The sequence below is a fragment of the Haliotis rubra genome, unplaced genomic scaffold (genome assembly GCF_003918875.1).
Source record: "Haliotis rubra isolate DU_JTF1 unplaced genomic scaffold, ASM391887v1 Scf151, whole genome shotgun sequence".
Taxonomy (NCBI): domain Eukaryota; kingdom Metazoa; phylum Mollusca; class Gastropoda; order Lepetellida; family Haliotidae; genus Haliotis; species Haliotis rubra.
In genome coordinates, this window is record NW_025765459.1 from 225,426 (window position 1) to 245,846 (window position 20,421).

Below are 20,421 nucleotides of genomic sequence, written 5' to 3' on the forward strand. Positions count from 1 at the left end.
TCAGCATCGTCGACAAACAACCTCCCATTGTGAAGCGTTGATGACATCAAAGCCTTGGTCGCCGACAAGTCAACAAGGAACTGAAGGATCTGGGAAGCCTCAAATTTCAACTCACAGTGAAAATGTCACTGGATAAACAGCAGACGGACGGCGCAACCGAGCACATGCAGCCCTACTTCAGAGGCAAGCAAAAAGTCACCACTTAACCCGAATCCATCGACGTGTCCATCGACACCTCGTTGCAAAAAATATGAGAACCACTGGAACACTACACGCACATGGGTTCGGGTTGGGTCGTGGACAGGATCGACACTGTCTATCTGAACGTAGTGATATTCATGCCGTTCAAAGGCGGATCGAACCTGGACTTGCCACCATACTACAAGAAGAAACAAGCCATAGTCAACGTCAAAAACAAAGACAACAACTGTTTACCGGTGTCGATCATAGCCGACTTGCATCCAGCTACCCATCATCCAGACAGACTTTCCAGCTATCCCTCCATCGAAGAGCTGGGCCTCGACATTACGGGGATAGACAGACCTCCTCTCATCTCACAAATCGCTCAAGTGGAAAAACAAAACCATCTGACTATTAACGTCTTCGGACACAAAGGGAACACAACTATTGTGCACAGGATAAGCCGCGTCCTAGATAAAACCGTGCAAAGGATCAATTTATTTCTGGTTGAAAAAGAGGACAAGGATCACTACACGACGATTAAAAGGTTGAGCAGACTGTTGTACAATGAATCAAAGCATAAAGAAAGGAAACACTTCTGCGAACGGTGTCTGCACGGCTACACGCAAGCCGACCTGCTGAAATCACACCGAGAGGATTGCCGAGGCGTGGGACAGACGGAGTATGAATCGACATGCCCAACGAAAAGAAAAACACGCTAAAATTATTCAACCACAAACATCAAATGCGCGTGCCTTACGTCATCTATGCCGACTTTGAAGCCCTCGTCAAAACCGTCGACACCGTCGCTTCATCGTCCCTGAAAAAATGTTTCACGCACAAAACGCAGGAACATGAAGCTTGCGGGTTTGGGTACCTGGTCGTTTGGTACCTGGTCGGAAAATGAACTCTCCCGTGGTCTACAGAGGTAGGCTGCGAAGGTCTACGGCAAAATAACGTGCATCCCCAACAACATGGAAAAATACATCTCGTTCTCGTTAGATGTTCTGAGATTTATCGACAGCGTTCAGTTCCTGCTTTCATCTCTAAACAGTCTGGTGAACGCCAGCAAACGAACGATTTCAACATCACCAATAGTTACACCGCCGAGACTCGACCTCTGCTGCTGAGGAAGGGCGTCTACCACTACGAGTTCATGGACGATTGGTCCAAGTTCGATGAGACGCGATTACCTCCCATCGACCACTTTTACAGCAACTTGACCGATTCCAATATCTCTCAGGATGATTACGTGTACGCCCAGCTTCTGCTGGTCGAAGTGTTCGGTATTTCTCCTCCCCTGGTCTCTCTTTGGATGCCTTGTTGAAAAAGACTGAAACTACTGACAGTTTACGACATTCACCTGTTCATGGAGAAAGGCCTACGAGGCGGAATTTCGATGGCATCCAAGAGATACGCGAAAGCTAACAACCAATACCTGAAAGACTACGACTCGAGCAAACCGACCAAACACATCCTCTATCTCGATGCCAACAACCTGTACGGCTGGGCCATGAGTCAGTATCTCCTCACCAGGGCATTGGAATGGGTCTCCCCAACTGGTATCGATGTGAATAGCATCATGCCAGATTCGAACAAAGGCTACATGCTCGAAGTGGACTTGTAGTACCCAAGAGAATTATCGCACAGCAGCTATCCCCTGGCTCCCGAACGATTGACAAGTATCAACGAAACTTGCTGGGAGACAACAAGCTGGCTAACGTCGAAAAACTCGTGCTGAACCTGAGGAACAAGTCAAAATACGTCATTCAATATCGCAATCTGCAGCTGTACTTGTCACTGGGAATGAAACTCACGAAAATACACAGGGCGCTCCAGTTCGATCAAAGTCCATGGTTGGAACCTTACATTCGGTTGAACACGAAGCTGCGAAAACAAGCCACGAACGACTTCGAAAAAAATCTTGTACCAGCTCATGAACAACTCGGTGTTTGGCAAGACGATTAAGAATTTGAGAAAACGCGGTAATGTGAAATTAGTCAGATCCAACGAGGAAGAGAAACTTATAGCCAGCTCGGCGTTCAACCGAAGCAAGATATTCAACGACAACTTGGCAGTGCTGCACATGAACAAAAGCCACATCAAGATGAACCCAACCACTGTGTTTTCGTGTGTCAGCCTGAGAAGGCCAGTTATGACAGCGCATCTCGCTTTTTAACCATCTCCTTGTTGGCGCTGCAGTCGTTCAGGATGAACAGCATCGATTCTCCTTTTACTTTGTCGTGGTAAGCGTGCAACCAGTCCTGCGGACAAATTCCACGATCGATTTCGTCGATGCGGCGTCCGCTGCCGTGCAGCCTGTTGTCGTCCGTGTATCACATATCCAGCCCAGCGTGGAATGCTTATCCAGGTACATACCGAGCGTCACGTAGGTGAAACCCAGGTCTTTGTTGACGTTGTTGACTTGAGATGAGTGCCTTGGCTGAACAGCTGGTTGGTCACGCCTTCGAGGGTCACTTCCACTTTCGTGATCTCTGGATTCCAAGTGAATTCGCTGTTTCTTTGAAACGGCTTGTATTCTACCACATGAATGATCAAGATGCCTTTCACCGATTGAGACGGCATGTTCAGGTTGATGTTCCACAGTGCGTCGCTCTTGTCCTTGATGATCGTCCTGTGCCGCAGCACGCAGTCATACAGGATGGACAGCTTTCCCGAGTACTGTTGGCGAATCTGCCGGGACAGTTCCGAGCTCGTGACCATCTCGAACTCCAGCAAGATGTTGTCGACGATGTAGCCATCCAGCGTGAAGATGACTTTGCCATAGTCGTTAAACGTGAGTTCGTATTCCAGCCGATTGCCCAGCGTGGCCTGGTAAAAACCGATTCCCGTACGCCTCGGCGATGGCTTTTTCTCCTGCCGTTATATTGCCGTGCTGGTCTGGTGCGTAAACTTTCCCAGACACATAGGTCGTTCCCACGGCAGTTATCCCGACAAAGTCCTTGATACATGTCAGGGCGTTCATTCGAGGTTCTCCACAGGTCCATGTGAAAGTAAAACACCTCACTGTCGTCGATGTTCACCACCTCGTTCCCGCTGATTTTGATGGCGGCTTCCTTGACAATGGCACGGCACAGGTTGTGCACGAACGTGGGTTTGTCGTTCGCGGACTCCAACGTGATCTGAAAAGCCAGTCAAGCCGTGCCAGGGACGATGACACCGCTCGCACCCAGGTTGGGGAATCGAACCAGCAATGTTTGATTTTGATCAATCCTGCTCGGATTGTTGGTGATGGTCACCGACTGATGCACGGCTTTGACACCGAGCGGTTCTCTCGATCTTCGGAAAGGATCTAGCTTTTGTCCGAATTGTGACATTGTGTATGTTGAAACTATGTATTATATATATTTAATATAAAAAAATAAAATGATGAATGATATTCCCCTGGACGATCTCGACATACACCAGCTGAATGACGATGATGCAGTAGCAGCCATAGACACCTCGTTCATGGGCGACACCGTGGGCAACGAACTTTTAAGCAGGCATTAGACGATTATCACGATGCCCTAAAGCACCATAAAAATTGTGTCGAACCATTGGGTCACCACTATCAAAAGTTCAAAATCGACAACGAAGGGACGCTGCGATTGAAAACTCATCCAGAGGTCGATGTCATGAACAAACACACGAGAAAACCGCTCGCCTTGTCTACACTAGCCAGTGGCCCCAGCCGTAGTCAACTGATATGCGACGAAATAAACCTGCGAGATTACGGTGGTGCACGACCCAAACAACTTCCGCAAAAGGTCGTCCGAGATCTGCAAAACGTACGGACCGAACTTGGTGATGCTGGCGCCGGCGATCATCCGAGAGAAATGTCCCAGCACGCCAAAGAAGCGTCTGACGAAATCGAAAGTATATTGGTCACGTACTGGAGCAAACTGTTGCCCGGTTTCGATTTTCCTCTTAGGGAACTTCGGGGTCTAGTTGAAGCCTTGAAAAATTTTCGCAAGAAAAGAAAACTCAGGATCGTTGATGACGACGAAGCCACGAAAAAATCATAAAGAAAAGATTGCGTGACCTGGTAGACGAGAGACAGACCCGATTGGAAGCTGCTTCCTCCAACCGAGATGCCCTCTGATCACAAATCAGCACATTGTCCGACAGGATCCGAATTCTGTTCTGGGAACAAGGAATAACCATCGCCATCGTTCTGACGGCTTTGGGCTTCATCATATCAACCCTGGTTGTATCGCTGACGGGAGGCACACCACCAACAACAAGCCCATCATCATCGCCATCACCAGGCAGCAGAGACTGGATAAAAAAAACATTTGAAATCGCTCAACGAAGCCCTAGCTAAACTAGCTGGCAAGCCGCCAAAGCACTGCCTGTCATCTTGGGCAGCATCGTTTCCTGGTTGTTAGGCTTGTCGTCAAATACTGCCACGTGGCTCGGTCAAAATCTGTTGGCTCTCGTCGTCGGCATGGCGAGTCTGGTGTACGTCGCCGGTTAAGATTTTCTTACCAAATGAAGCACAGTCGAACCACAATCCCGTTTTACAATTGATGTGTTGCTGATTTTCGACCATGGCATGTACGGATGGGTGTGGTGATGCAGGTTGAAAGCTAGGCTCCAGCGATGACATCACGATCCCCGTTTCACCGGTACTTGATGTGGGTGCGACGTGACTAGATATCGGGGTTGACACCCAACTTTTGATCGCTGGTCGCGATGACGATTTTGTTGTAGCCCACCACTTTGTGGATCCTCAGTTGCATGTCGCTCGGCGCCATGTACAACTCCACTCTGAACACAAGGTCGACTTTCGACTGGGCGTTTTGCAACACATTTTGATAGTGTTCAATGGCATTCGGCAGATCGACCAGTCTGGCAATAGCATCCTCGACGTTGGCCATGAATTGTTTCTGTGCATCGAAAGCCATCCCTTTACCCACGATGGTGGAACGCATTTGCGCTTGCGCAAGCACCAGTGCCCACACGTATGTTCGAATCGAATCGTTCAGTCTGACAACACCAGGATGAGAAAACCCCTTCGACGTATCCAGCATAAAGACTTTCGAATCGTCTTCACCCTATTGAGGCTGCTCCACCTTTTGAACGGTGAAAGCAACACCACCATTAAAATTCATACGATCATCTCGCCATTCATTACTCGACAGAGCAAAGTCCTGTAGGAGCCTATCGCTTTTCAGTTAACATTCACTGACTTCTTTCATGGATTTCGCTCCACTGTATGGAATGCCCAACCGGTTGTTCGTACCCGGTCTACGCCAATCTGTGTTTGGATCGATTTTGAAATCACCACAAATCCGTTCGTAAGCTCGCCGATCGTATGGATTATTTACAGCATACCACGCCTTGTCCTGCGGATCGGGGCTCTAATTTCTTTCAAAAGATGTCTAATCTGGTAGTACACGTCATAAGGAACACAGACTGACTCAGCGGACCCCGACAAGTGTCGTTCAACGTCATGCCACACCCCGTTGGCGTGCCCCACACGGCGAAATTGAATTGATTCTGCCACCACTGCATCGGGTTGTTAAACAAAGCGTACACTGTTTTCGCATTCATGATTGAAAGCCTATGCTTTTTAAATACATAAATAAATCGAACTCGAAAGTGGGAACCATCCTTTGCATCGACCACAATATTCGGTTGCATGAGATTGGTAGCACTTATATTATCGCTTTTAGAATAAAACACTCTCGGTTTATACATATTGGAATTGTTATATAGTATACATATCCTCTTTATTAATATGTACGTGACGCTTCCGTTAATCACGAGTGGCGAGTTATTCATCGATGGAATTCGCCACGATTTGTCCGACGGTTATTACAGCCTTTGCATGCTGAAAAACGAAATTGTCAAACCCATCAGAGCCAGCCTCAAACACAACGCGTCGAATGGCACGATAAAGTTAAAGACAGGAAAAAAATCCATCAGGCTCGGTAAAATCTTGGTGGAACGACATACGACCGCAAATCACCGCCGCGTGTTCGAGATATCCCAGCCTCGTCGTCTATCATGAGGTGTTCGTTCATCTCGATCAGGTAAGCATGACCAACAACGTTGTAGGCGAACGACCTTCAACCCTGCTGAGAGCCGTGCCGGTGAAAACAGAAAAGTGCAACGACGGTAGAACCGAATCGTTTTCATCACGGCAGTACAAAAAAGTAATCTGGGGCAACATCACGGAATTGAAAATATCAGTTTTAGACATTAAACACGATAAAACAAGTATAGGACATCTCAGCGCGACGTTGCACGTACAAAAACAATGACCAAAGCTTCGGGTCCGGGAATGAGCATGCGACCGAGAAAATGTCCTACCATCGCTCTCTCTGATCTCGGGGACACGCATGGAGTTGACGAGCCCGGAATCAAGGGCAAACTGTATGCATTGCAACTGAAAAACACCATTTACAAACGCATCGAAGTGACAGCCTAAGGCGGCAACAACAACATCAGTGCCCTAAGCGATTTGGTCAACACCGAAGGAGCGGTCAGCAATGAGCGGTACGACCTTGTCTGCAAAGACGGGGACGAATGGGCGATATCCAGAGCCTTCGGCGGCAAGCTGTTCGACCTGAATGACTTCGAGACCACGGTCGTCGCTCAAAACATGCCTTACACTTTCATGTTCACGATTGGCTCTTTTACAGAAATCAAATACCACTACCTAACCAAAGTCGTGAACAAGGGGATTATGCTCTTGGCTTACGTCCCAACGCAAAGAGGCAGCTTGATCCTAAGCCCGCTCTCGCAAAAAATAGCCAACACAATATCAGGCAAATCTGGATGCAAAACGTAAGTTTGCAGATGGTGTAGGAATTTGACGAATTGGTTAACTTCATGGAAAATCTGCCGGAGAATTCCACGCTGATCATCCAAGTCTCCCTAGGCGAACCCCCGTCTGCATCGTGCGAAGTCAAAATCGTGAGTGGGATCAAACTCCGCTGGTCCAAGAAAAAACAACACCACATTTGCTCCGATTAGGTTGTGGTGAACGTCAACTCATACACCAGCCTGCAGGGAGTCCTACCCGACAACAAACATTTCATAGGCTTGAAGTGCACCTATAAGAAATTATCCGAAAACTAATTGAAAACCATTTCGTAACACATTATATATAAACGAGATGAACCATCGACCCACCGTCACGCTAGCCGGTCTCGGGGATACGGAGGGATTAGATCTGCCAAGCAAGGAAAACACCTTGTACGTCCTGCACTTAAAGACAACGTATACGAGCGGGTGTCACTAGCAGACTTCGAACAGCCCGACTGGCTGAATGACATGACCCACACCTCACCCTACATACCTTTCAAAAACGATGGTTACGTTTCCAAAATTACGAACAACGGGATCCTTCTCACGTCTTTCACTCAAGAATTTGATGTACAGGTTTTACGAATACCAGGTCACACGGGCAACATGTTAGCTTCAAACGACATGGCTTCATATTTACGGTTCGACGTACACGATTACCAACGGGATTTTTTTCGATTCAAATTTGACTCTCAAATCACACAACACGCTCGTAGTAGGTGTCTATCTTGCAGACGCTCGTGGGTCAGAACGAACACTTTTGACTGGGTTGACAATGAATTGGTTCGCTAAACACAATCACCAACAGTGTAGTATCGTCATAAGACCGGGATCAACACCCTTAGTAAGCCTCGATGGAGTGCGTGTTATTGAAATAAATCCGATTCATGTCTCAAATATTTACGTGTACGATAATCTAAACCTTATCAGCCTCAAATACATCGATCGGATATTAACTGAAAACCAGTTAAATATTATTTTATTTAAGAATAAATATTATATACAGGACGGGACTGTACCCAGTCGTGGATGAAGTAGCATTTTTTAAATTGAACCCTTGGGAGGGACCTGGTCCCATAGCCCCATGGTGTATACTACTGGAGGTCATTCAGTCATCTTTGAATCTCGTCCCAAATGTGGTCGATTGGACTTAAATCCGGACTGAGTGCAGGCCGTTGAAGAGTTTGGGATGCTATGCTGTCTTAGGAAGTCCAATGTTGCTTTGGCAGTGTGGGCACGAGCGTTGTCTTGCTGGAAGATGTGATTTCTGTGACGCCAAAAATGTGGTACAACGTGGGGTCTTATGACTTTGTTAATAGAGAGAGCACCTGTCATGCCATTTCCTCCTCCTGGGCCGTGATTCTGGAACACCACGGGGCCAACTCTCTGGTTCAGACCGATTGCACCCCGCACCATGCTGCTTGGACCACCCCACGAGTCTCTTTTTAAAAAATACAGTCATTGGAAAAACGTTCCCCACGCCTTCGCCATACTCTCACTCTGCCACCGGTTGTTGAAATACGGTATCGGCTTTCATGAGAAAAACGCAGTGTTCTCCATTTTCGATAATGCCAATTTTGATACCCATTGCAGTCAGATTTAGTGTTGAAGATCGTTGAGAACAGGGCCACGATATGTTTTTTGACAGCAGAAGTTTCTTCCGCGCAAACGTCGATGCACTATATCGGCACTCATAGTTATGTTGTGAGTCCCAATGGTCTGGCTTGCTGTTTCCGTTGCACTGGTGAAGAGATCCTGCAGATGGTTGCGCACATGGTTTCCTTTGATCTCTCGTTAGTCGTGACATGACGATTCTGTCAACACAAGAATGACACCAGGCGAGACTCACCTTCATTGGTAGGGTTGTCAGGATATGGTGCATTTTCATTTGGTTCTGAAAGGTAGCGTTTCTTTTTCGATTCAGTATACTTAGATACCCCCAGATTAAGTCACAGCTAACATGGCATTTAGGCTAACAATGTGTGTTAAATAGAGCAGCAATAGTCACCTTAGAGGAGGGTATCCAAACCAGTATAACCACATTATGTTATGTGGTAAAATTTGATGCACTATTATTTCTGATTCTGAAAAACCGTGATGACAATCTGTAAAAAAATGGCATCTTGAAATATGGGTGATGTAGAAGATTGCAATTATATTTTTCATTTTAATGGGTGATATGTTAATTACTTTTAATAATAACTACTGTAAAAGGGTTTCTCAACAGTTACTATATTCTGAGACAATAAGCATTGTTACTACATAACTTATGTTCATGTCTTATGACCATGATATAGTATTGAAATTATAACATCATCCGGGACAATAGTTTTGAGTACAATGAAAATACCAGCCCATTCAAGCAAACAGAAGAAAAATATTTTATAATCAAACACAGTCAACAGATTTGAGGTCTGAACGGAGTCATTTGGCTGCAGGTGTGTGACTTAATTTTGTTGCTGCTCAAGTTACTTCCCCTTGTAGCTCACTACAGAAAGTAGGATTTACTTTCTTGTCACCTGGCAGGGCAGAGACATCGTTCGCGTTTCACAAGGTAAATAATACACATATTGCTGATTGTTGCATAAAAGAACCTACATTGACTCATTTGTCCATGTAGTACATATTGACACAGAACTTGTGACAATAGATAAGGGCTCATTCCTGAAATAAAACCATACTGGTATTTTTCCTGCTATCATCATGTTTTGATTCTGTTTGACAATCTATACTGTTTAGATGAAACCAATATATTTGTTGATAGATGTCACACAGGACAACACAATTTTCAGGATAATACACATATCGTCATCCTTTATTCGCGATAGCCACAGCCTGGGTATGCAGGCATTGTGCAGTCCTTGGCCGGGTGAGACAAATTGAATGTGACAACAGCAGTGAAACACGTCACTGTACTGAGGTCTGTGACTCATCGCCATCTCTGCTATGTTGTCACACATTGTTTCGTTTCCTTGAAGGTACTGAATGTAAGATAGCACTTTGGTTTCGTCGGCTGTCACAAGCCAGAGATCCCGAAGTAGCCTTTTTAATTCTTCCAGGGTATCAACAATTACTGAAAAACACCCACTCACGCATGCATGCATGTATACACGTACACACTACTGCTACCAATGCTGGTGCTGCTACTACTAGTAGTCATACTATCGCCAATGGTTCACTTTGCTCATGCTGAAGAAGCATTACTTGAGTCATCAATAATTATGACTATTTGGAACACTCACTCACTCATTCCTGCTTACTACCACCACCACCACCACCACTACTCACTCACTCTAAACTAGTGAAATGAAAATTCGATACTAATCAGTATTCTAAAATATGGTTTGTATATACTATTTCAGAAAACTGGATTGCGGTCAAAATAACAGATTGGTATGATGGCAACATGTTTCTTGGAACCTTAAATGCTGTAGATGGAACAAACTATGATGTTTTGAAGCATGGAAACTGACAACAAGCTGCCACGAGATGGCACTGTTTCTGGATCCTCCACAGATGCTTTTATTACAACCAGGAGAAGACAACAGCCAGGCAAACAACATAGTACAACACTGGCACCAGGTGGCGTTGTGGCTGGATCCCCTGCAGGTTCTTCTGTGGTGAGCAGGGAAAGAAAGAAGCAAGTAGGACAACATACTACAACACTGACACCAGGTGGCGCTGTGGCTAGATCCCCTGCAGGTTCTTCTGTGGTGACCAGGGAAAGAAAGAAGCAGGTAGGACAACATAGTACAACACTGACACCAGGTGGCGCTGTGGCTGGATCCCCTGCAGGTTCTTCTGTGGTGACCAGGAAAAGAAAGAAGCAGGAGGAACAACATAGTACAACACTGACACCAGGTGGCGCTGTGGCTGGATACCCTGCAGGTGCTTCTGTGGTGACCAGGAAAAGAAAGAAGCAGGAGGAACAACATAGTACAACACTGACACCAGGTGGCGCTGTGGCTAGATCCCCTGCAGGTTCTTCTGTGGTGAGCAGGGAAAGAAAGAAGCAGGGGGAACAACATAGTACAACACTGACACCAGGTGGCGCTGTGACTGGATTCCCTGCAGGTTCTTCTGTAGCGACCAGGAAAAGAAAGAAGCAAGTAGGACAACATAGTACGACACTGACACAAGGTGGAGCTGTGGCTGGATCCCCTGCAGGTTCTTTTGTGGTGAGCAGGGAAAAAAAGAAGCAGGGGGAACAACATAGTACAACACTGACACCAGGTGGCACTGTGGCTGGATCCCCTGCAGGTTCTTCTGTGGTGACCAGTGAAAGAAAGAAGCAGGAGGAACAACATAGTACAACACTGACAGCAGGTGGCGCTGTGGCTGGATCCCCTACAGGTTCTTCTGTGGTGACCTGGGAAAGAAAGAAGCAAGTAGAACAACAAACTACAACACTGACACCAGGTGGCGCTGTGGCTGGATCCCCTGCAGGTGCTTCTGTGGCGACCAGGAAAAGAAAGAAGCAAGTAGAACAACAAACTACAACACTGACACCAGGTGGCGCTGTGGCTGGATCCCCTGCAGGTGGTCCTGTATTGACCAGGAAAAGAAAGAAGCAAGTAGAACAACATAGTACAACACTGACACCAGGTGGCGCTGTGGCTGGATCCCCTGCAGGCGCTTCTGTGGCGACCACAGATAGTCTCACTGCCACAGAGGTAAAACAACATCCGGGGAGACAACCCACTACAACACTGGCACCAGATGGCACTGTGGCTAGACCTACCACAGATACTGTCACAGCCACTGAGGCAGGTCAGCTGCAGGGGGTACAATCATTTTCAACAACCACACACTACTACCTACCGGGTAAGGCTGTTTGCAAAACCTGCATTTGTATTTCTTTTTTAGGAAAAGGGGATGGGGGTCGGGTGCGTGTGTGTGTGTGTGTGTGTGTGTGTGTGTGTGTGTGTGTGTGTGTGTGTGTGTGTGTGTGTGTGTGTGTGTGTGTGTGTGTGTGTGTGTGTGTGTGTGTGTGTGTGTGTGTGTTTGTGTTTGTGAGTGAGTGAGAAAGTAATCAAGGCACCAAGTGTTTATCAAGTTGAATCCTTTGGTTGTATAACCATCCTGTGATCTTGTGTTCACATTGAGTATTTACATTGATTTATTATGTATTTTGGGTTGCCAGAATCAGACCTGTGCTTTTAGGTTTTACCAAAGTGGTTCACATCTGAGTCTTGCATCGTTTCCGGTAAATATCATTAGTGTGGTAAACATGGAAGACTTTGGTCATTTTAGAATGTATGTCACCCCCTTACACCCTATCTCACTCACATCAGTGGAGAGGCTGTGATATTAACAAGTGACAAGTCTGATAGAGAGATGTCTAATTTCAATGGATTATAATGGAGTTCTTTTCCTTTCTTCAACCCAGGTTCAGTTTCACAATGTAACATCTCCAACTCCTCCAACGTTGCATTCGGAGACAGCGGACATCGAGGCTGGATATCACAAGGTGGGATAACTCTAGATAACTACCTGATGTTTTTAAGTGACCAGCTGTATAAACGACCTGCTCTTTGGTCTGAAGTTGTTCGATCAAGGTTACAACATCCATCTAACTTCAGTAAAGGTTCAAAAAGTTTTATGGTAGATATGAACATTTCAAATGTCTGTTGCATAAATAAGCTGCTGAAAATAACTCACTGTACATAAATGACCCGCTGTATATAAATGATCCTCTGTATATAATAACCCATTGTATTAAATGACCCGCTGTATTAAATGACCCATTGTAAATAATAACCCGCTGTATTAAATGACCCGCTGTATTAAATGAACAGCTGTACATAATGTCCCGCTGTATTAAATGACCCACTGTATTAAATGACTCTCTGTATGTAAATGAGCTGCTGTACATAAATAACCCACTGTACATAAATGACCCGCTGTACATAAATGACCCACTGTATATAATAACCCGCTGAATTAAATGACCCATTGTAGTAAATGACCTGCTATTTTAAATGACCTACTGTATATAAATGACCCGCTGTACATAAATGACCTGCTGTATTTAATGACCCGCTGTATATAAATCATCCGCTGTACATAAATAACCCGCTGTACATAAATTACTCACTGTACATAAATAACCTACTGTATATAAATGACTCGCTGTACATAAATGACCCGCTGTAGTAAATGACACACAGCATAAAAAGGATCCGCTGTATGTAAATGACCTGCTGTATTAAATGACCTGCTGTATTAAATGACCAGCTGTATTAAATGACCAGCTTTACATAAATGACCTGCTGTAGTAAATGACCCACTGTATATAAATGACCCGCCGTACATAAATAACCCAGTGTACATAAGTGACCCACTATACATAAATAACCCAATGTATTAAATAATCCTTTACAAAATGACTCCACTGTACATAAATGAACCCAATGTATTGAAATAAATAACCCTGTATTAAATGACATATAAATGACTCATAAATAACCCACTGTATTAAATGCTGTATATGAACTGTATGACCCGCTCCGCTGTATATAAATGACCTGTACATAAATGTACCCGCTGTACATAAATAACCCGCTGTATTAAATGACCTGCTGTATATAAATGACCCAATGTACATAAATAACCCACTATTAAATGACCAGCTGTATATAAATGACCCGCTGTATAAAATGACTCGCTGTACCCGCTGTACATAAATGACCGGCTGTAGTAAATGACCCACTGTATATAAATGACCCGCTGTACATAAATTACCCTGTATTAAATGACCCGCTGTATATAAATGATCCGCCAATGTATATAAATGACCGGCTGTATATAACTGTACATAAAACCCGCTAACTGCCATATATAACTGTATATAAATGACCCATCTGTACATAAATGACCCACCCACTGTACATATAAATGACCCGCTGTATATAACCATGACTAGCTAGCTGTACATAAATGACCCGCTGTGTATATAAATGACCATTGTACATAAATGCTGTATTATGAAAAATGACCCGCTGTATATAAATGACTAGCTGTACATAAATGACCCGCTGTATATAAAAGACTCGCTGTACATAAATGACCCGCTGTATATAAATGACCCGCTGTACATAAATGACCCGCTGTAATAAATGACCCGCTGTTTATAAATAACCCACCGTACATAAATGACCCGCTGTATATAAATGACTGGCTGTACATAAATGACCCGCTGTATATAAAAGACTCGCTGTACATAAATGACCCGCTGTATATAAATGACCCGCTGTATATAAATGACCCGCTGTACATAAATGACCCGCTGTATTAAATGACTCTGTATGTAAATGAGGTGCTGTAGTAATTGACCCACTGTATATAAATAACCTGCTGTATATAAATGACCCACTACGCACACATGACCGGCTGTATAAATGGCTAGTTGTATAAATGACCCACTGTACATAGATGACCAGTTGTAATAATTACCCACCGTATATAAATGACCTGCCATACATAAATGAACCGCCATATAAATGACGCACTGTACAAATGACCTGCTGTATAACTGACCTGCCTTATAAATCATCCACTGCATAACTGACCTGCTTTATAAATGATCCGCTGTTTAACTGACCTGCCTTATAAATGACCGCTGTATAACTGACCTGCCTTATAAATGATCTGCTGTATAACTGACCTGCCTTATGAATGATCTGCTGTATAACTGACCTGCCTTATAAATCATCCACTGTATAACTGACTTGCCTTATAAATGATCCGCTGTTTAACTGACCTGCCTTATAAATGACCGCTGTATAACTGACCTGCCTTATAAATGATCTTCTGTATAACTGACCTGCCTTATAAATGACCGCTGTATAACTGAACTGCCTTATAAATGATCTGCTGTATAACTGACCTGCCTTATGAATGACCGCTGTATAACTGACCTGCCTTATAAATGATCCGCTGTTTAACTGACCTGCCTTAGAAATGACCGCTGTATAACTGACCTGCCTTATAAATGACCGCTGTATAACTGACCTGCCTTATAAATGACCGCTGTATAACTGACCTGCCTTATAAATGACCGCTGTATAACTGACCTGCCTTATAAATGACACAGTGTATATCAATGAGCTGCGGTGGTTCTTCCATGTTGACCCAATGTTTAGTCATATTGATTATCTGTAAAATACCAGCAGTAAATAATATTATATGTGGTATTAAGAATTACATTGAATTCAGAATGGTCCAAAGTTTCACAAACTTTGAATTTCAGTTTTAATTTTATGTTTGTTCTTATTTTCTCCAGAGAGTCTCAGCATAAGGATCAACCAGCTCAGTGATATGTTAGTACAAACCCGTGCTCTTCACAAAGCAGAGGAACTTCTGAAGAGGCACAGCCATGTTGCAATTTGTGGAGCCCCTGGAGATGGGAAGACTACTGCTGCTCTCAGGATCTGTGAAACGTATATGAAGAAAAACTATCAAGTATTGTTTGTTGAAAATATTGAAGAGTTTGACATTGATGTTGTCATTAAGCGAAAGTGTGACATGTTGGTTGCGTTTGACGATATCTTTGGTTCTGTCGCTGTTCCTAGCAGCTTGGAGAAATTACGCAAAGTGTTCAATGCCTTGGTTGATATTTTACTTTGCTTTACAAGAGACGAGGAGCTAGCAGCCGAGAAAGAAAGAAAGAAGAAGAAAATGAAGAAAGGTATACAGAAGGAAGATGAGAAGCAAAGTATGGACGAAACGACTGAAAAAAGCAACTACAAGCTTCGCTTCATTTTCACATCCAGGAACTACAACTGGAATGAGGGCTGTTCAAGACTACATCAGTTCAAAGTAAATCTGTTAAAACATGAAACCATTGTTGATATGATCAAGACATGTTTAACCATTGAAGAAAAGAAACAGATCATGACCTTGTTCAGGACCAGAAGCCAAATCTGCAGTATCTCCGATAAGGACATGAAAACTATTACAGAGTTAAAAGACAGCATGTTTGGATATCCTTTGACCTGTAAACTGTACTTCACCAACCGAGTGTTCCAGATGCATAGTCTTGGGGACTTTTTTCTGAAACCGGTGACATACCTGAGAGGTGACCTTGACACCATTGTCCGTGAAGGCAGCAGCAGATCGGCTGCTCTGATTCTCCTGGTCCTGTGTGGAGGGAAACTGGACCTTGCCTCCTTGATGTGTGGGACAGACAAGAAGGTCACAGATCTGTTTCATGTTGTAACGGAGAAGGTAGCACCATGCACCGATACAGACATAGAAAGAGAGATAAGCAATTTTACTGGCACCTACTGTGTCGTGGAGAATCATGTAGCCTCCTTTTCACATCCAGCCATCCACGACGCTGCCGCATGTGCTTTTGGGAATCTCAACAGTGTTTTATTAGTAAAACACTGTTCCCTTCAGTTTTTGTATGAAAGGGTTAGACCAAACATGCCTGATGCTCGACAGACAACCCAAGCTGATGATGTGACAAACATGATCTACATCACTTCCCGTCTTTACCCATTGATGATCAACAGGATAGTGAAGGGTATCCGTGAAGATTGCTTCAGATGGACAGTAGGCCACCCTGTATTCAGAAACGATAAATTATCATCCTCACTGATGACGGAACTGAAAAATGACTTGCCTTATATAGTCCACCGAAAGGACAGCACATCTGGTGAATGTTTTCTATACTGGACTTCCCTGTCTAAAAATGATTTACTGTTCAGTCAGTCATTATTACTGATGAGTAAAAAGGAAAATCTTTCCCCTGAAAATGTCAAAGACCTGTATGAGAGTATCACAGGTTGCATAAAGCCTGGCAAGGTGGGGAACCTGCAACGTATTGTTGATGTGCTAAAGCATCATGGGGAATACCATGCAGACCTAAGGATGGCAGGAAGCAAAACTCTGCTAATAATTGCTGCAGAGGCTGGACAGTTGGATGTGTTCAACTTTCTACTGCAAGAAGGAGCAAATGTTTTATTGAAGGATAGGAAAGGAAACAGCTGCCTTCATCATGCGTGTATTTCAGGAAAAAGAGATATTGTGAAAGTTGTTGTTGAAAAGTTTCCAGGTATGATTGATGATTGTAATGATGAGGGTTTCACATCTACACTGTTGTGTGCTGAGACACGACAGGAGGAGATCCTCAAGTTCCTGGTGTCACATGGTGCTGATCTCTCTGCTAAGATATTGGGAGGTCAAAGTTGTTTACATGTGGCGTGTGCAAGTGGTTATTTCTCAACCGTACAATATTTGTTGTCTTGTGAAATTATCAACATTAATGAAAGAACATTATCAAACACAACGCCGATTATGATGGCTGCCGAAAAGGGACACTCTGATGTTTATCATCTTCTTGTGTCAGAGGGAGCTGATCTGTCACTTACTAGTGAGTTGGGCAGAGACTGTCTGATGTATGCATGTGAGGGAGGTAACAAGTCTATAGTTAGACACTTACTGTCTTTGAAAACAATTAACATCAACAGGAGAGATCACAACAACATGACACCAGTCATGGTGGCAATTGAAGCCGGACAGTCTGATGTTTATCACCTTCTTATGTCAGAGGGAGCTGATGTGTCACTTACTGGTGACAAGGGCAGAGACTGTCTAATGTGTGCAAGTGAAAGAGATAGCAAGATTGCAGGGCTCACAAGAACCTCAGGTGACATGTCTATAGTTAGGCACTTACTGTCTTTGAAAACAATCAACATCAACAGGAGTGATCGCGACAACTGTACACCAGTCATGATGGCAGTACAAGCTGGTGACTCTGATCTTTATGACTTTCTTGCGTCAAAGGGAGCTGATCTCTCACTTCCTCACGAACATAGTTACAGTACTGACAAACATGGTTACAGTACTGACGAACATGGTTACAGTACTGACGAACATGGTCACACTACTGACGAAAATGGGCACAGTACTGACGAACATGGTTACAGTACTGACGAATATGGTAACAGTACTGACGGACATGGTCACAGTACTGACGAACATGGTTACAGTTCTGACGGACATCGTTACAGTGCTGACGAACATGATGACAATACTGACGAACATGGTCACAGTACTGACGAACATGGTTACAGTACTGACGAACATGGTTACAGTGCTGACGAACATGGTTACAGTACTGACGAACATGGTTTCAGTGCTGACGAACATGGTTGGAGTGCTGACGAACATGGTTACAGTACTGACGAACATGGTCACAGTACTGACGAACATGGTTACACTACTGACGAACATGGTTACATTGACTGACGAACATGGTTGACGAGGTACTGACGAACATGGTTTACACGAACATATTATGGTTACAGTGCTGACGAACATGGTTACAGTACTAATGAATATGGTTACAGTACTGACGAACATAGTCACAGTACTGACGAACATGGTTAGAGTACTGAAGAACATGGTTAAGGTGCTGACGAACATTGTCACAATACTGACGAACATGGTTACAGTACTGATGAAAATGGTTACAGTACTGACGAACATGGTTGGAGTGCTGACGAACATGGTTACATTGCTGACGAACATGGTTACAGTACTGACGAACATGGTTTCAGTGCTGACGAACATGGTTACAGTACTAATGAATATGGTTACAGTACTGACGAACATAGTCACAGTACTGACGAACATGGTTAGAGTACTGAAGAACATGGTTAAGGTGCTGACGAACATGGTTACAGTACTGACGAACATGGTTGGAGTGCTGACGAACATGGTTACATTGCTGACGAACATGGTTACAGTACTGACGAACATGGTTTCAGTGCTGACGAACATGGTTACAGTACTAATGAACATGGTTACAGTACTGACGAACATGGTTACAGTACTGACGAACATGGTTACAGTACTGACGAACATGGTTACAGTACTGACGAACATGGTTACAGTACTGACGAACATGGTTACTGTACTGACGAACATGGTTACAGTACTGACGAACATGGTTACAGTGCTGACGAACATGGTTACAGTACTGACGAACATGGTGACTGAACATGGTTACAGTACTGACGAACATGACGAACATGGTTACAGTAGTGACGAACATGGTTTCGACGAACATGGTTACAGTACTGACGAACATGGTTACAGTGCTGACGAACATGGTTACAGTACTGACGAACATGGTTACAGTACTGACGAACATGGTTACAGTGCTGACGAACATGGTTACAGTACTGACGAACATGGTTACAGTACTGACGAACATGGTTTCAGTGCTGACGAACATGGTTACAGTGCTGACGAACATGGTTACAGTACTGACGAACATGGTCACAGTACTGACGAACATGGTTACACTACTGACGAACATGGTTACATTGCTGACGAACATGGTTACAGTACTGACGAACATGGTTTCAGTGCTGACGAACATGGTTACAGTACTAATGAATATGGTTACAGTACTGACGAACATAGTCACAGTACTGACGAACATGGTTAGAGTACTGAAGAACATGGTTAAGGTGCTGACGAACATTGTCACAATACTGACGAACATGGTTACAGTACTGATGAAAATGGTTACAGTGCTGACGAACATGGTTACAGTACTAACGAACATGGTTACAGTGCTGACGAACATTGTTACAGTACTGACAAACATGATGACAATACTGACGAACATGGTCACAGTACTGACGAACATTGTTACAGTACTGTCGAACATGGTTACAGTACTAACGAACATGGTTACATTGCTGACGAACATGGTTACAATACCAACGAACATGATGACAATACTGACGAACATGGTCACAGTACTGACTAACATGGTTTCAGTACTGACGAACATGGTTACAGTACAGACGAACATGGTTACAGTACTGATGAACATGGTTACAGTGCTGACGAACATGGTCACAGTACTGACGAACATGGTTACAGTGCTGACGAACATGGTTACAGTACTGATGAACATGGTCTCAGCACTGATGAACATGGTTACAGTACTAACGAACATGGTAACAGTTCTGACGAACATGGCTACAGTACTGATGAACATGGTTACAGTACTGACGAACATGGTTACGGTGCTGACGAACATGGTCACAGTACTGACGAACATGGTTACAGTGCTGACGAACTTGGTTACAGTACTGATGAACATGTTCACAGTACTCATGAACATGGTTACAGTACTGACGAACATGGTTACAGTTCTGACGAACATGGTAACAGTACTGACGAAAATGGTTACAGTACTGACGAACATGGTTACAGATCTGACGAACATGGTAACAGTACTGACGAACATGGTTACAGTACTGACGAACATGGTTACAGTACTGACGAACATGGTCACAGTACTGACGAACATGGTTACAGTGCTGACGAACATGGTTACAGTACTGATGAACATGGTCACAGCACTGATGAACATGGTTACAGTACTAACGAACA

The 20,421-nt window shown here is 44.1% G+C and overlaps 1 protein-coding gene and 1 long non-coding RNA gene across 2 annotated transcripts; one reads left to right on the plus strand and one right to left on the minus strand.

The window, feature by feature from the left end:
- The first annotated feature begins 10,460 nt into the window (after window positions 1-10,460).
- Window positions 10,461-12,478, plus strand: LOC124270332 (mucin-12-like). Its single transcript, XM_046705379.1, has 2 exons — window positions 10,461-11,672; window positions 12,389-12,478. The coding sequence occupies exons 1-2, from the start codon at window positions 10,461-10,463 to the stop codon at window positions 12,476-12,478; spliced, it is 1,302 nt and encodes a 433-aa protein (XP_046561335.1).
- Window positions 12,479-17,537: 5,059 nt separating this feature from the next.
- Window positions 17,538-18,755, minus strand: LOC124270362. Its single transcript, XR_006896742.1, has 2 exons — window positions 18,637-18,755; window positions 17,538-17,598 (listed from the first exon to the last, which is right to left on the minus strand). It is a non-coding gene; the product is annotated as an uncharacterized LOC124270362 (long non-coding RNA).
- Between the last annotated feature and the right edge of the window lie 1,666 nt (window positions 18,756-20,421).

What these genes read in the sequence shown, in the direction of transcription:
- LOC124270332 (XM_046705379.1), top strand. Translation starts at nt 10,461, where the DNA reads ATGGAAACTGACAACAAGCTGCCACGAGATGGCACTGTTTCTGGATCC. An exon ending in ATAGTCTCACTGCCACAGAG is followed by an intron (nt 11,673 to 12,388) that starts GTAAAACAACAT and finishes TCTTCAACCCAG; the next exon opens with GTTCAGTTTCACAATGTAAC.